At 37.4% G+C, this 18,427-nt stretch overlaps 1 protein-coding gene across 1 annotated transcript in view; it reads left to right on the forward strand.

The window, feature by feature from the left end:
• Nucleotides 1-8,650: 8,650 nt before the first annotated feature.
• The window catches only part of LOC118789364 (glypican-6-like), a 189,783-nt gene continuing 180,006 nt past the window's right edge, over nt 8,651-18,427 (forward strand). The window contains exon 1 of the mRNA XM_036545752.1: nt 8,651-9,112. Coding sequence (XP_036401645.1) covers nt 8,962-9,112 — 151 coding nt within the window. The 5' untranslated portion in view covers nt 8,651-8,961. The remainder of the gene's footprint in view (nt 9,113-18,427) is intronic.

Genomic DNA, 18,427 nt, shown 5'->3' on the forward strand with positions numbered 1-18,427 from the left:
TAGTACAAGTAAAGTTTTCAAATTCAAAACCTGAGCATTTCTGGTAGGCAGTGGGTTATGTTCTGCTGAAAAATAATACTGTAGAAAAGTTTACACTTGTTCACCAGCAATACACCAAAGACCTTATACATGTACATGCACACATGCTCACAAGCATGTTTTGAATGTTTTTTCTGCTGCTGTATATACCATGAAGTGTTCTTATGTTCCCAGAAGTAGACAGTCATGTGACATTGTTTCAGTTTGGTCATATAAAGGGATGTCATGCAGGTGACAGTGGTGGCCAAATCATAACCTTTGTGTCCTCGTCCTCTCGCAGTACGCCTTCATGCTGTGCGCACAATGACGCTATCCTGTTTTCCAGTGCTTCTGAATTGCTCTGCCTACACTCAGGAAAGGTTTAAAATTAGTCATGCATTTCAGGCCAGAATGCATTGCTCAGTATAGATAAGTATTTCTTTATATGGTGAGTAATTCCTTTTGATTGAGTGCAGTATATTTCTGGTGGAACTGACCAGTTTCTTGTTAACTTCAGTGTCATTCCCATTTCCTTTTCAGTACAATATGGTGTGACCTTAAGCTGTTTTACAATGTTTTTTTTTTTTTTTTAGTATAACATGTCACGATAAATCAAGTCCATTGGTCTGAGCCCAGTAGTAAAACAAACCAAGTGTTTATTTTGTTGTTTATTGTTTTTCATTATTGTATAAGATTTGCCAATGCCATCAGTTTTTTATGGAGACATAAACAGAGGTGTAGGTATGCTTGACATATGTGATTTTTTTTTTTTGGTGATTACAAAGACAACATTTTAATGTAATTAAATTTTATTGCATTAAATTTTATATTTACACATATTATAAGCAAGATTATTTTATACTTAATTAATTTTCACACTAAAAAAGCAAATCCATTGTAATTTGAGGCTGCTTGAACATTGGATTTTATTGCTGCTTTAAATTTAAAGGTCAATATGACTTGCAGTACAACGTATGAACCTACCGAACAGAAGTCATATAGTTTGCAAACTCTTATATATGCGGCAGATTTCTTTGATTGAAATTCTTACTCAGTTGTTTTAAAACAAACATGTTTACTAAATTGTTCATACAAGTACAATACTTTGCATTTAGCATTTATACGTGTTTTATTTGATCTGACATATTATATTAAAGGCATAATGTATATCTGAGGAATTTAATAGTTACTAAGAAAAAGTAATGCATCTCCCTACCTCTGCACCATCCTTTAAATGGATTCCAACCAATAGCTTCACAGTCAAAGTCTATGAGTAAATGCTGGAAGTGATATCATCCCAGTATGTGAGCAAGCTCTGTTTTGGTATTGTAAAAAAGGTTCCCCACTTAGACAAAGATACACACACAGACCCACACATTCACAAACAAAAACAGGTCTCAGACTGGAAGTTCCCACAACATGTTTCAATGGTAATACACATTTCCTTTGGAGAATGTCACTGTGTCACACTGCAGCTACTAAACAGGAAACATGGCAGCCTTTCCTTGACATCAAAATAAGTTTAATTCAGGCTGTTGGTGTATGCCAGTTTTATTGTGCTGGTGCCAGAAACCATCCTTTAAGGAGCTATTGAAAGAGCTTTAGTGGCTGCAGTCTTAGTCTGGGTGTGCAGCCATGCATGGCATCTTTACCTGTTACACAATGTAGCCTGTTTTTCTTCAGCATTATTTGATTTATCAGAGTAACACTTCCAGAACCTCTGCTTTGTCTCATTCTTGGATTCAAGAGTCCAGCCTCTAAATTTTCTAAATATTTATTCAAATCTTAAAATGCAATGCAAGTTTATGTTAAACAACTACTCCAGACTTGCATATTTATGATGAGCACATGACTCATAAGGAGCATATTGACTGAACATACTCTTTTAAAGTGGGCTGAAAAAAATGTGAACTATAGAAAGCTGCCACATGTTGTATCGAGTCTGTTATCTTAAAATCCCTAATACAACAGATACTTACAGAAATCTCAATTGGGTAACATGGATATTCACAATTCATTAGAATTTTTTTCTGTATTTTTGTATGATAGCATACCATTTTGTTAAGATGTTCCTTTCTACTTTTGGAATACAGTTTTTTCCTATTATGTTTTCTACCAATGTACATATTATATCACCATCACACACAGAAGTTGAGTCTTGTATGAAATATTAGGATTACAGTGCAGCGCTGTTTTTAAGTTAAACAAGTTTGCTGCCATTTTTGACAGTGATTTGTGCATTTTCAGCTCACCATGTCCTAAAGCAATTGTCCACGCCACCAGCTGTTTACATTTCACTCTGCATCAACTTTGCAAAATATGCAGTGTATGTTTCCATGCTATTTGTAGCATTTTAATGTGCTGCTTACTACAGTTGCCTTGGCTCAATGGCTGCTGGGAACTTCACATGTGGTAATGAGTCAATGGTATTACCACATCACACTCTTGACATTTCATCTCCTGAGTATTCTGAAGAATCGTCTTCAGAATAAAATGTAAAATTTATTGTGAAGACTCACTCAATTTTATATCCCTTTACATGCACCTTTTGTTCTCCCTTTCCTGTGTTCATTTAATTTGCAGTGTAATAAACCTTTTATGTAGCTCTTGGCTGTCTGTCCAGCTTGTCCTTACCTACTTGTGTAAAATAGCTGTTCAGTTTTTGATTGTAAAATATCTGTTGCATTTTTGATTTGTGTGTAGAAAACATTCTGGTCATATCAATCTGTAATGTTTATGGCTGTTCTCATTCTGCAGCATCTATTCAAGTTGTCTTTAAAGCTTTGCCTTGGGTTGGGCTCAAAGGGGTGTAAAGTGCACTTATGTTGTGTTTTAAACCTGACATCATTAAATATTATGTAACATGAATGCCACATTTGTACGTATTTTAACCTTGTATTGCATTTGTAAGCTTTCATTGGTGTACAAGGCAAGAGCATGTCATAAAGTTATTAAACTTATTGTAAGGTATTGTAAAATTTGTACTCTCTTTAACCTTCTTTGCAAAATAAAAGCACTTCATCTGTGTATTACGCAGTCAGCTCAAGGAGAGACAGAAGTGCATATATCAAATATGTGTTTCACTATTGTATTGTGTCAGATCCTTGTCATTATCCCTTTTGTAATACGATGTTTTTTTTTTAATATATGAAAAAAATGTTGGGCCTTGAAAATAATTTTGTTGAGCCTGAGGAGACACATTAAATTAATAACATCTCTTATGCAATCTTTGGCAAGGCCAGGGTAATGTTATTGTAGTAATTGTTATTGTGGTAATTGTTATTGTAGTACAGTATATAACATTTTGCATATAAAAAGATCAGTGCTTAGTTTTATAATTGTGCGTGTTAAAAGGTCAGCCTTGAATCCTACTTCCAAACACATAGAAAAATCAGTAGTGTTAATTCAACAATATAAGTGTTCACTTAACTCTGAAAACACTTTTACGCATATAGTGTTTAATTAACAGCATTGGTTTTGCTATGTATCACATAGTTATTCGATAACACTTCATAATAATATTTTATAAGGCATGATATCTTTGATATTGCCTGATTAAGAATCAGTTCCATGGAAAATCGAATTACCATATGGAGCACACTGACAACATGGAAGCAATCAAATGTCTTTTGTGACATAACCTGGTAGAGACTGAATACATGAATGAGCTGTCACATGATCACAAAAAAAAAAAACACATTCATTGTGGAGATGGAGTTGTAACATTTTTCGCATCTAGTTTGTTAATGGATTGGACTGCTAGCTAGCTACCTAGCAACTTAAATGGTCTGAGTAGTCTTCTAACTGACAGTTGTGTCAGCTGTAAAATGTCCTGTCTGGAAGGCACTTTAACCTTTTTTTTTTTTTTTTTGCACAAGCCTTTATACAATGGTTTTATTGTGATCCTAAGTACAACATATTCACCATAGCTACCATTTATACACTAGTTAAGGTTATTATATGCAATAGGAGTCATTGAATCAAAATTTTGCTTGCCCCTGTCAAACATGACAGCGTTAAAAAGAATACAAATTCTGCACACTTTAGTTCCATCTTGTGTCTGTATATTTACACTGGCTAAGCAGGGTCCACATAGTCTGGAGCACCACATTCCTTTCAGGTAGTAGGATGAAAAAAATGCATTTTTAATGCTTCCTCTTCTTTTTCAGATTTTTCAGTCACCAATTAGGCTCTTTTCTCCATGGCTGTTTTTCACTGTGGAGATCCCGCAGGGCAGAGTGAAGTAGGCTTTCACTGAAGGATTGGTGCCCACTCCATTGACATCATCCAAGCAACAGTTATGACATAAACATAGAGTATGCTTGCATTCAATTTATGCACTACTTAAACCAGAATATTTATCATTTTAACTTTCATCCAAAATATATACCAGCAGACAACCATTTATGTTATGGATATTAATTATCCATTAGGCATTTTATCCAGTAAATTTGTGTGTTGCCACGATGGGACTTGGCTTTTTCTAATGTTTGCCATAAGAATTTTTTGTACATCTGACATTATTTGAAAATAATAAATAATTTATTCTGGAGTCTAAAATATTTAATATGCAATTAAACACATCAATTTATTATCATTCTTATTCAGCTAGGGTCAATTAATAGCTCTGTGCCGTGTCCAGAGTCTGTATGCTAATTAAGGAGAGGTTTTGCTGATAAAGACACCACCTTCATGCTAGGATGTGAACTGTAAGTGATTTCTCATGCCATGAACAACAAAACAAATGTATTACTTTTTTATTTTGGCAGCTGATCTGTATTTTCACTGTGGCAGGTGCATGTTTCTGTGTATGTGTGTGCGTGTGTGCATGTGTGCGTGTGTGTGTGTGTGTGTCGGTCTGTCTGTCTGTATGAAAAATAATTTCCTTAATGTATTCTACATCCCCAACACTTTATCTCAGTTACCAGAATATTTTATTGGAATCATTAGTAAATTATAGTGAGGTGTAACCTCCCTTTGGGCAAATTAATTTTACAGAGCACCTTTACGCATATATAAGCTGTCATAAAGCCTAGCTGTAGTTTTGTCATATAAAAAGGTGGGCTAGCCTCCACAATCCTGTTACCATGCGTCTTTCCCTCGCCTGCACTGTGGTATGTTGTTAGTTGTTAAGATGCACTGCATGACATCCCTCTTTTAGAAGGTCACTACTGTATTGCTCTGTAGTTCTCATAAGCTAAAACAGTTTTTCAGCCCTCTCTGCAGCCCAAGGTGTTGTGGTGGACATACTGTCTGACACATAATTACACAATATACCATTGTTACACAAAAGCTGATGGAAACACAGATGCCAAAAGACAAAATGCCCCTGTTCCTAATGTAGTGATGCATAATGATATTGCAATTAACATTTATCACATGGCCACAACTAGTCATCTGGTACACAAACCTTACATCTTATGTGCTTCTTGCACTAAATCTTCAAGGTAATTGATTGTTAACAGTACATGAAAACAGCTCTAACCCAAGTAAACAAGGATTAGCATAGCCACTGTTACTGAACACAAAACACAGGGCATTTTTTTTTTGTATCGGTATTACTTAAGGTACTTTACATACTTTAACACTATGCTACACACACACACACACATCAGGATTGGATGGATGGAACGTCAGGATTATTACTTGGTTTGCCATGTTGATCTTCCTTATGTCCCTATTGAGTCCAGGTAGTTATTTTGTTTCTTTTTCAGAGTTATGGAAAAAACAGCTTTGGCAGCTTGATACTGCAGGGTTTATGCATGCAATCCATTAATGTACAGAGAGACAAAATCTGATTTTACAACACGCTAACATCAAGCAGGTTTTGCCAGGTTGTCTGACACCAGGCTATACTGTATTTACTCGAAAAACTCACAAACGGTTCTTCTGTTTTGTTTGTTCTTACAGTTCCTGCTCATTTACGGTATGTTTATTCATTACTTTTGTGTAATGCACAGTTTGCTGTCTGTGGGTGGCAAAAAGGCAGACATTTTAAGATACTGAACTAGCTGCCCAAGGGTGGCAGTGCTGAAATCCAGGGTGGCGCATCACTGCTGTATCCTGAGCCGTATACTTAAAAACTCATTTCAGTTTATGTCTGGTGCTTAAATGGATAATAACCTGTGTAAGATGCCTCAGATAACAGCATCTGCTAATCAAAAAATATATTCTTAACATTTTTTTTTTTCTCATGAATACTGTCCTGTCAGGCATTGCTCAAAAATAACTGACATATTAATAGGATTACAGGTGAACTCTCCTTCCCACCCTCACCCTGTAACCATCACAAAACCTGTCTCCGATTTAGGTGCCACACTCTGAAAATCCCGCTTCCCCTCAGCACAATGAGAAAGTGAGTCATGAACACCTAGCCGAGATTTCCTCTGGCTCTTTATTGATTCCGTAGAGGATGTCCCTCCAGCTGGGCGCTTACTTTATATTAGTGTGGGCCTGGCTGCCAGTCTGTTTCAGGCCACAGCCTGAAGGGCTGCTCACAATCACTGCACTTAATTCACACAATAACACACAAGCTCAGATGTCAGGCATTGCTGCATTTGCCCTGACGCAGTGGGGGTTTGTGTATTTCAGGCAGTCTGACGCATTGATCATAATCACACATGGATATGACTGTGCTCAGTAGTATTTAGTGCCTCCATGTAGTCACCACAGGGACCAGAAGCATGGACACTTTGTCTTAGGAAAGCCTTTACTACAGCGTAATATTTGCGATCACCAACTTCCTTGTGGTAAGGGACAAGAGAATGATTTGTCTCCTGTGCCCTTGCTCCAGATCAGCGATCTCCAGGTGATGGGCCTGCCTTTTCATTCAATCAATACTTTTAAGACATTTCAAAAGCTTTTTACTGTGACTTTAACGTCAAGTCGCACACATGAATTGCAACTAGACATATTTTCATACGTTAGTTTTTTTTCTGAGGTACTCTGGAGATTGGCTGGACTCAGGATGCCCCAGTGTGCAACCAGCTGGGTATCATGAACTGAGGCTCCACACAGTGTCAACCTTAATTAGGTTTTTTTGGCTATCTTTTGACATACCCCACAGGGATCACATTACAGTACTTTTCCATCTCATTTTAAAATCTGCACAAAATGTCTTTGTGATTTTCTTTAAAATGCAGTACTTTGTTACAGAACAGTATACTGAGAGGAGTGTGCTCTGACCCAAAAAAAAGTGTACGTCTTTAATGCCTTAAGTTAGGCATTAAGTTAGTTCTATTTGTTTTTGATGCCCTGAGTTACAGTGTCATACTGTAATCAGCCATGATGAAACTAGACAGCCTGCTCTTTATGAAAGAAGAAAAAAACACTTTAATGTGGATACTTTATAAATGTTGGTGCTGATCTCAGCGATGAAATTTGTTATGAAGGCACTGCTATAGCCAGTGATTTTCGATGTTCTCCTGCACGTGTGATTGGTATCTCCTCTGGACCATTTTGCAGTGATCAGGAGGGTGAGTCTCCAATAAGATCCCCAACCAGAGAACAGTCCCGTGAGGAAACGAAGAGTAATAAATCACGCACAGCCACATGCAGATAAAGGAGGCTATTCACGTCTGCTCTCTAACGACTTGCTGTTCATCACAGAAGATACAGGTATGTATGCTGACTTCAACGGTTGAAAAAAGAAATGAATGAAATATGAAATTCACACAATTCCCACGTTTCCCCCGAGGGAAGCATGTAGAATATAATAAGAACGTCTATAATTTCCAAATAACATTGGGAATTCAATTAATAAATCAAGACGTTTTCTTATGTTTATTTTTGAGAACGCAGTTTTTTATGCAAAAGTACAAATGTACGATACCACTTTGTCTTGGAATAATGTAAAACACAATCGAATTCATTCAAAGACAGCCACACAATGCAGCTAGTCCATAAAATCCAAACTACTGCTGTAGCTCTTCTAATATCAGTCATTTCATGTTTTTGTCTTAATAATGTGCCCAGTGTGAAAATAAACATGATTGTGTTTCGTCAATAACCAATTAAATCATGAAATTATTCACCACTTAAATTGTCTGAGCCAGTAATACATCATAGTTAACGGCATTGGAACTTCAGGTTCAGAAGACACGGAAACAAACATAGATCTACAATGAGGTTACATTGAAATGTGGCCAAGCTCAACATTTGACATGACTTACGGAGATGCTGCAATTGTGCATTAGCGTTGTAAATTGAAACCCTGACGCTTGCATGCGGGAAAGTGGCGTGCTGAGAATACCTTTACTAAGAACGAGTACAACATTTGCCACTTTACATGTGTAAATAGTTTCGAACTGACACGCTTTTTCCGTAGCTTTGTTATGTTCCAACACATTTTCATGTTCGGGTCATAAGTTTGAATGTCCCTTTTAGAAAGTAGAATTCATAATTGAATATGCCCATATCTGATAGAAAATACACCCAGTATAATAACACTTTTTTGTCTTTTTAATTAATCGAATTAGGCTTAATGACATAAATTAAGGCTGTTCTAACGTGCGACGTAGCAAACGTGTGTCAGAGGAAGAGAGCGGTGTGACATCTAAAATATTCCATTCCGTGTTTTGCCTAGCGCTGTGAGTCGGTGCCTTGCTAATGTGCAGTGTGTATATAGTTCTCTCTGAGATTTCTGCTTCCCCCTCGCAGATGGTAATACAGTATCTCTGTGTGTATGAGAGAAGTCGACTGGACATATCATACGGCGCTACTGCCAAAGCCGGATTTACGTGTCTGAACTTGGGCTCAAAGCGTGTTTTCCGAGGAGAAGCGGGAGAGTGTTGTGTTCCTTGCAAAGTAAAGTGATTTCTCAATCGGCAGTGGAAGAAAAGTGGAAACTACGGGGCGCTGTATTATCTACGGAGTGCTTAGCCGTCTGGGTTGTTTAACGGGGGATTCGCCGTCGAACGTATACGGATTAATCACAAGTATACGATGTTGAGAATACAAGCCTTGTTTTGCACTTTCTCGGTGCTGTCTCTTTCAGTTGGAGCTGATCTGAAAGCACGAAGCTGCAGTGAGGTCAGACAAGCGTACACAGCCAAAGGCTTCAGTCTCGCGAATGTCCCTCACCAGGAAATCTCAGGTAGGGTAAGGATAAAATTTAGCAGGATTTGCCTGCTAAATCTGACTGTCACTTTCACAATGTTTTTTTTTTTTTTTTTTCGGCCAAATTATTATTATTATTATTATTATTATTATTATCATTATTATTGGCGTCTCAATCTCTGGTTCAGACAGAAGATTCATTTTCGGAAAGTATTGTAAATTCTATGAAAATGAAAACCGTGATAACAGGTATGAACAAGGTATAAACAAAGAATTAATTAATCAAGTGTACAACTTGTTACATGGCAAGATCATTTGCAGGGTATTCTACTCAAGAACACAGAACAAGACTTGCTTTGCATCCAAGCAGAATACACTGCTGTAGAGAATTGATTGAAGCTCCGTTTCGACTGGAAAACACAGAACGCATTTAATTGCTTAAGCGTCACACGATCGTTCTCTCCTGGTTTCGTTTAGAATTAAGTTCAGCTTTCAGGCATTATCCATTTTCCCTTGTGACATTTTACTTTATTTCCCCATAATCACATTCCACAAAGCTGATGAAAGGCCATTTTGAACTTCATCCTCTTTATTTTCATTTAGGGCAACAGTTTGTGTGTGTGTGTGTGTGTGTGTGTGTCTTCTTTCTTTTACATTGCATGGGTTATCAAATCTGACCATCTTTTTATTTATCACAACTGCCACAACTGAAGTTTGGCAGGAGAAGCCAAAGTACTACATTGACATGCATATTCATTAGTCCTGCTATTGGCACCATAAGCCACTTCACCGACCCACTGTTAATCATGGTTTATGGATTGGTCCATCAGTAGAATTGTTGCTTTGTCAATGGTGAGAGAACAGTTGTCAGTGTACTTAGCCCCAAAGGGGGGAGTGGAGGAAGGGAGGCCCACTGTGAAGTAATATTACACTCTTACATGGAATAAGAAGTTCAGTCCCAATACAATGCCAGTGAAAAATGCCCACATTGCTCCCCATTAGACATGAAAAAACACTATATAGCATAAGAATGCAAGCATCTCTCTGCAATTGTTTCAATAAAGTATTTCATAATGACCGTATGGTTTAATAGCTGTTGGATAACTATGCTGCAGCCTGAAAAGATCTCCTCAGATAATTACAGAACTTAGGCAAGGTAAATTCTGTGAGTTTTTGAAATTATTTTTAAAGGCCATTAAAACCTGAACATGTTTTCAAACAATGTTTAATATTTCTTTCACTGTAATTATCTTGAATAATGCAATACATTTTTGAATATATATTGCATTTATACTTGTAGTTCTTTGCACTCATAAAAGATTTTTGTTTTTTAATGTCACTTAAAAATGGCTTGCAAATGACACATTCTATGACAAGCAATCAAAAAAGTTCTCTGGCTGTGTTGAAAAGTACTGACCAGAATTTCCTTTCTGTGAGTAGAATGTCTGAAATCTCTAAGCAATATCACATTCTTCTGGTATTTATAGAGAACAAGACGTACAGTACTACATTTGACAACTTTGGAGTTGTAGATAAATAATAAAGCATTTTTCTTACCATCATTGCAGTATGTTTGGTAATAAGTTATAAAGGAATGCAGAAAAAGCGTTAGGTCCAGTTGTGTCACGTATATGCAAGTTCATAAAGAAGAATGGAGCTGGTTCAGTGTACCATTGAGAGCGAAGGCAAATTGTATGGCTAAAACCAGACAAATAAAAATAATAAGTTAGAGGCAGTTTTAAAACTCTATACAATACATTACAAAGTACACCATGCTTTCACCCCAACTGAAATATTGAGGATAAATATCATTGAATAAATGCTTTGCAGGCACTCTTAATTAATACTTATGGTTAATACTAATATTCTTTAAAGATGTGTAAAAAGTTATGCTTAAATAATGAATCATCATAAATGGTCAAAGGTTTTAAACAGACTGTCAACTTTACCTCACAGGAAAAAACATAAGGTGTATTTGTTACTGAGCTGAGCTGCAACATTTGATAGTTGTTATTCCTGGAAAACTTTTTAAATGCATTAGTTTGCATGGGCACTTATCTGTCCAGTAGGGGGCTCTGTGTCTATAGTTGGATAGACTGCTGTTTGCCATACACTCCTTACAGCCGCAGCTGTTCATGAATGTGTTGCAACGTGTTGCATGTAGGGGTTTTATCTGCCATGTAGTAAACACATTCGTGGTTAAACCAGGATCGGCATGCCAGTTGACTTTTATGAGCAGATAAAACACATACTGTAGCCTCTACTAATTCAGCCATTGCATATATGTCAGGAATGTAGAATGCAGTGACAATTAATATTGCATTACATTGAATATGAGAAGTGTAGTCGTTAATGTTAATTAAAATAGTACAGAAATTCTAGTCCTTTGTTGGTGATAATGTTTTCCTCTATGGTGCACCCTGTAAGAGAGTGTAATTATCTATTCCTAAAGCCTGGTAGCAGTAGCTTTCCAGGGAATGAGCACAGATAAAATATTCATTTTCCAGAGACATCACCAATTCTCCACAACCAGTGCAGCTGGAGTTGTAGTAGTTGTCCCAGAACAGAAATGATGTCTGTTAAAAATGCATTTAAAAACAAAATCCATGGAATGGTAATTGATGCTCTTGGATTTTTGATGGGTAAAAGGCTCTATAATAATGAAATAGGGGTAAGTGTTTTCAAGTTGTATTTTCAGGCAGACTAAGTGCACTAAACAAATGTATTAAACAAATGCATTAATGTGGGAACAGATTTAAGACAGATTTAAGCAATTAAACTGCATATAAGGACATACATTTTCAATTTGTACATTAGAGTGAGCTGCATTTCTTGTCTCTCATGATGTTATGTTGTTAGTGCAGAGAGGCAGAACAGACAGCAAATTCTGATGGCTATTTCAGACTATACTGGAAAGTGTTACATACAAAACAGTTGACCCATTGTGAATACAAAAAGGCAAACAGATTTCCATTTATTGACAGGTGGGGGCCATTTTGCTCTTTGAGGCTTTCTGTTTCAGGAAATTACCTTCATTGACTTTGACTCGGCATTGATACACTCTCAAGAATGTTTTTGAACATGATTACTGGTGTATTTCACTTATCAGAAATCTATCTGTGGGAAAATAAGCTCTTTTTAAAAAGATACTGTAGAAGTGCATGGGATATGCCCACCTAGGTGCCTATAATCAGGGGTCTGTGCTGGTCTGAGCTGTATCAGTGTATTCCAGCACTGCAGTTTCATTATAATATACACTGATACAGCTTTTTGATTTCATCTGTTTTCAAACTCTTGAACATTTGTATATGTCTTTCAGCATTTGCCTACCTGCTATCGTTCTGTAATAATCTAATGTGGTATTTTTTTTCATTGATACCCGGTCATTTGTCCCCGCCAGCTAAAAATCAGCTGTTGAACTGTCTGCTCCACAGTCTGATATTTAACTTGCTGTGCAGCCTTTGTATTACCTTACATTATTGTGATTTAGCAGACAGTCTTGCCCAGGGCACAGTGCATCTAATAAACTGGCATGAAAAGTTGCACAAACATGGCACCACCATGAGCCATTGTTAAACATTGTGTTGAGATCACAAATGTCTGCCTAGATTGACATGTAAGTGCAAAGGAATATGTACAATTTATGAGTCTATCGTTCCAGATATAATGCTAACACATACTACAAACATGCAAGTAATTCTCCACATGCCCAATCACACAAAATTGCACAGCTTGGCAGACTTAGTTAGGCCTATTTGTCATGAGTTTCCTCTATAGTTAATACCATGCTATAAAATTTAATGCCACTTGCAGCCTTCAGTTCTTGAACTCAAATAATAGAAATTTCACGTATGTATGTTTCAGCTCTGGAAAATTTTTTGAACTGCTTTATCAACCCCCAGGTAATTAGGGAAGATGACTATTGGTGCATTCTAGTTTTTATGTTTTATTCAGTGCATAAAAACAGGCATTAATGTGCATATAGTATGCCTGGATGGCCTTATTTATAGCCAGGTGTGCTGCTTTTATTTTTTGGTAGATCCCTGCTATTCACCACTTCAGAATGACAAGAAAATTCTGTGGCTAACACAGAGTGTTTCAAAGGATTATTAATTGATTTTTACTTTTGCACACATTATTGTCTTAGAATAAGTATTATAGTTTTTTGAGTGCATTGATTGAACCCATGCTTTCTAAATTTTCTAATCTGGAAGTTGAGCGCTAGGCTGGAAAGGCTGCATTTGATTAATTGTACTTCTGGAATGCAGAGTCAGTTGGGGCTGTATACATCAGTGTCCTTTATTTCTCTTTGTATCAGGGTTAGTTCATGGCTGATCACTCTGTGGAAGTATGACTGTGAGCCTGTGATTTCTAAAGCTTGCTAATGATATTACTCTGTCAAAGCTGACATTTTGAATGCTCATTTTGCTTGCCTTGTCAAAGAGGCCCTACAACCATAGTTGGCTACAGAGCTGAATTTGGTGGCAAGGCGAACTGAAACATTGCACACGAATCATTGGAATTGACGAGTCATGCAGATCAATGCTTTAAACAGTCTTTGTAGCTAGTTCCCAGGTAACTTCTAGCTACTTACATGGTTTAATTATGTTAGGATTCCACAGACATATTTCTAGTCTTAACAGGAAAGCAACTTCTCTGCCAGGAAAAGAGAAGTCAGCTTTTTTCATCTTATTTTATTTCCCTCGAAGTATGGGTTTTTGGTGATTCTAGGAGTCTCAGGTTTATTATTCATGGTATGTTGCAGTGTGTACATTTCAGATTTACTGTTCATTGTAATTCATTGTGAACTGCAGTTGCCCTTAAATTCTGAAGGATAGTCATATTATAACTTCAATCTTAGCAATGATAGTAAAAGTTTTATTATTCAAAGATTCAAATTTTTTATTATTTAAATATTCAGCCTTTATATCATTGATTAATTACATGGATTTCTTTTGAATAAGTAGCTATTAGTGTTTAGACTACTATGCACCAACAAATTGTTCCTAGCACATTACTGGATATTAAGGCACTGTCAAATAAAGTGTAATGAAAATAGAGGAACAAAAAAAGAAAATATGTAAATAAACAAATATCCACTTTCTAAATTTGCCATATTATGACATGTTGGTGTTACTTGTGTAGTATTTGTGTCCATTTCCCAATAAGCATTACTTGATAAAAATGTCTGGAAAGATGTGACATTTAGATCTTGCCGTTGGCTTTAGGCAAACCTAACTAGAAATCACAGAGCTGCCACAAAACGTAATTGGATTTTTAATGTCTCCAGATAACCTTTATATAGATACTTCAGAAACTAGTTGTTGCCCCAGGAGAACTTGTTGAAAAAACACCCAATTATAGCTAATTAGCAGTACCAACACAAGCAAGTCAGGTGCCACACTTCAGGCTGTGTAATAGTTTGTGACATGAATATTTATCCTTTCATCCTGGACCAAAAAGTTCTACCTTCACTATCATAATAATTTCACACTCAAAATTAATAACATTATTAATTATACACAGAATTCCCTCATTTGTATGGGTCTGTAAGTTAGAGTATTTGGGGACCACACTTCTGAACATGGCCATGTTAGAGTAGGTTACATGTAAATTATCTGGTAGGGTAAAATTAATAGAACTTCTGGAAATGACCACAATGGCTGCTGCATTTTTGTGATAAAATGCCCACACCATTCATGTTGTACTGTATTTGTTGTGTAAATTCTGACATCACAGCATTGTAATACTTTAGCAAGGGCTTTGTTTTTAGTATGTGTCACACACAGGGCTGCACCAATTATGAAGGAATTTGAAAAGGGAAACATAACCCTTCCCCAACACACACACTGAATCAATAAATAACCAATAGATGGAATGTCACAACAAATAATCACCACTGAAGTGTACTATGGCGGTTTAATCTTTTGAAACAAATTAACTGTCAAAATTTGGCATCGTTTTATTAAATATTGACCTTCACAAACAGCCAACTAGATGTTTTCATTTTTAAATTCCTTAGAAACTAGAAATGAGATCTCAGTTTATTGAAATAAAATTGGAGGTGATTCTGTACAAAATCAAGCATGTGAAATTGATTATTATGCATTGTATGGTTATTTGCACATGGGCCCAGATGAAAGTGGCAACAACTAAGACACGGTATATCATACATTTATTGACATACATACCATGTATTCCTTATTTGTGTTTACGTGTTGCATATAAATGAGTACAGATTAGTAATGTAGAATTCAGTAGTTTCGGAACATTCTATTGGCACGAGGGAGGCTGAATTGGCAAGTAAGCACGTGCGGGCCTGAATCAGCCAGGCCAGGCTAAATGTCAGCACTGGAATCAGTCCTGTTGACAGCTGTGCTACACTGAGTCTGGGCATAAGGGCCTGGGAATGGATCAGTTGGCAAGGTGAGACTTCAGGACCCAGCTTGCACACTTGTGAGGTCCTGGACAAGTTTGTCAGCATAAACTGTAGAAGGGGCTAAAAAGGCAAAGAAACTGGAAGGCATTCCTGCCTCCAAACCTGGGGCAGAGCAGCCGCCATGAGTCAGGCACATTTTTTTTTATTCTTAGAACTGAGAATTTTCTTAGCCTATTAGTCTTTGAATTGCCTGTTATTTTGCTTAAGCTCAAGGAGCTGGCTCAAAGTAGTTCACTTAAATGACTTAGAGGACTTTCCTGTGCTCTTTATAGAAGAGGTACTATGGAAGATTCCACATTGTGAACACCTGCTGTTTTTAATGAATGAGACCATCAATTTTACAGCGTCTTTGTAAGGAAAAAACGTTTTAGAGCAGTACAGTGGAGCATGTTAGGGTGCCAATGAGATTGAACAGGTATTCTGGTTTCAGCAGACATGGTTTAGGTGTTCTGATGGCATCTACAGCATTTAAAATAATAAAGACAGCACTCTAGACTGAAACGCTAAGATGAGCTTGCATTATTTGACAGCAGGAGGGATTCAAGTGTTAGGTTGAGTCTAAGACTTCCTCTGATGACAAAAGCAATGTTATTAATGCATTCCTAACAGCAACATGAGGTGAGAATATTTTTGTGCGGTTTGAGGCCATTATATTTCAGAATGTACACACTCTTTTTGGACACTGGCCAAGGGTTCTTTCTGCCTCTCATCTCTCAGGCCCATGTTGATCAATCAGTAGTCGGTGAGTTCCTTAGACTTTGGCATGCTGCCAGAAGGGTTGTCTCTGAGCTACTGTGAGACCCACCTTCATACTTTGGGATGGGCACTGTCAGAGCCAGACTCTGTTGTAAGATGGACAAAAACGGGGGCATTCTGCAGGTAGTGAAATGACATAGGATGAAATTATGACACATTTAGTGTTTTGCAAGCAAAAGCTGGATTTCTTATGATTGGAAGACGCCCAAAGGTTTGTGAGGTCAAATTTGCTGATAAGCCTGACATGCCCTCTCCATTTCAAAGTTGCTACACAGTTGCTATTAAAAATGTTTATAGTGGAGCTCCATTAGGACACACATCTTTGGTCTACCATGACTGTCCAGTTCCTGGCCATAGACTGCTATAGAACTAAGCATGCTGATGTGTCACAGACCACACAAACAACCTTATTTCTTGAGGTGAGCTAACCTGAAACAAATCCTTACCAATCCTGTGGTGAATCTGAATTATTGGGGTACAGAGATGTCTTCTTTTTACAAGCCTCTGCAGGATCAGTCATGGACAGTTCTCTCTGATTGAATGGATTGAATGTAGACATGGAGAATTGGCATCTATGAAGATCTTCTCATTGCAGATGTCAAGGTCCAAATGAGAAAAAGAAAGGCAGGGAACAGGGGTTGAACACTGGTCCCAGTGGGAACAATGCATCTCCTTGATTTAAAATGGAGGTCTCCCATAAAGACACACACTGGGGGTCATTGCAAAGAGAGCCCCCATCTCCTCCCCATTAAGCTCTCTCATGAATTTAAAATTGCAGCATGACGGGCCCTCTCAACAGGCATCCCCTGTCTGTGCGGGGAATAATCACAGAGCAGTGTTTCATAGCATAGTGTTAACATGCTGAGCCAAATTGTGGAAAAGAAAAACCCCGAAGCCGAAATCCATCATCAAAGAGCTTGCCTGACAGGAAGGTACTGTGCTATTTGTTTGTTTTCATCCCCTTGTGATTAGAGGACATATGCGTGTAATTGATCACTGCACAGAAACAAGAAATGTTTGCTTTCATCAGAAATTGTCTTGACATATTGATGGTTACTGTATTTCTGCTCCAAAGATCACTGCATATGCATATCTCCACTCTGAAAAGCTCCAGGATCCCTGTCAATATGTTAAATCCCATAGGCACCTGTTGGCATTTTCATAGCTAAAGGGATGTGAGTGAACCACAGACTTTTTTCCTCAGAATGGAATTTTATCTGTTGTTTCCAAATCATGAAAAATAATTACCTGGTAAGTGCTTTGCATTCATTTGTTCTGTTGAAATAACAATGTTCTTTTGAAATACACATCAGTAATGAGGAAGTGCAGAACCAGATTTTGGATGTTGAAAGTTGACAGTCACTGATATCACTGAATATTGTTATACATTTGATTTTTTCAATATTATTATACATTTCACCATGTCATAAGTGAGGATCATACACAATACTAAATGACAGTCAGTAATTGGTTTTATGGTCATAACTCTTTAGTCTATTCATCATACCTTATAAATTGTATCAATGCAGATAGGCATCAATTATTTTTTTCAACGCAGATAGGCATCAATTATTTTAATTCCTGTGTAAAAATAGGGGGTTTACAAACTCTTTATGGCCTGGCAAACAGTTACACCCCAGCTGCAGGGGGAAAGAATGAAAAAAAAATACCTGCGAACAGGTGAGCTAATAGTAAGAATGTACAAATGGTAACTTTCTTGTCTTCTGCATCATCTTTTTTTCTTTTTTTTATTTAACCCTTTTTGTAGAACTAGCCATTGTACATTATGTCCCCCGTCACTGCAACAGCCTCTGCACTCACGCAAAAGCATTGAATCAAAATTAGTGCAGTCCTCTAGTAGCCCATCAGTGGCTGTTTTTCATACTTCACATCACAGTGCACCAGGGTGAAGTGGGTGCTTGCTGGAGGATAGGTGCTACTCCACCGTTGTCATCCGAGCAATTCACAAGCACTTGACAAATGACAGTAAGGGCAGAAAATACTGGAAGTCCTACCCATCCCCAGGGGAACAATCCAGTTTGGTCTGCCATTGTGGGATCTTGAACATTGGCTCAGCCTGCACTCAAAGCAAATGCCATACCAACTGAGCCACTCAAGAGCCGCTAGGTCTGAATTTCCTTGCTACAGTGTTAAAAT

The sequence above is a fragment of the Megalops cyprinoides genome, chromosome 14 (assembly GCF_013368585.1).
Source record: "Megalops cyprinoides isolate fMegCyp1 chromosome 14, fMegCyp1.pri, whole genome shotgun sequence".
Classification (NCBI taxonomy): Eukaryota; Metazoa; Chordata; class Actinopteri; order Elopiformes; family Megalopidae; genus Megalops; species Megalops cyprinoides.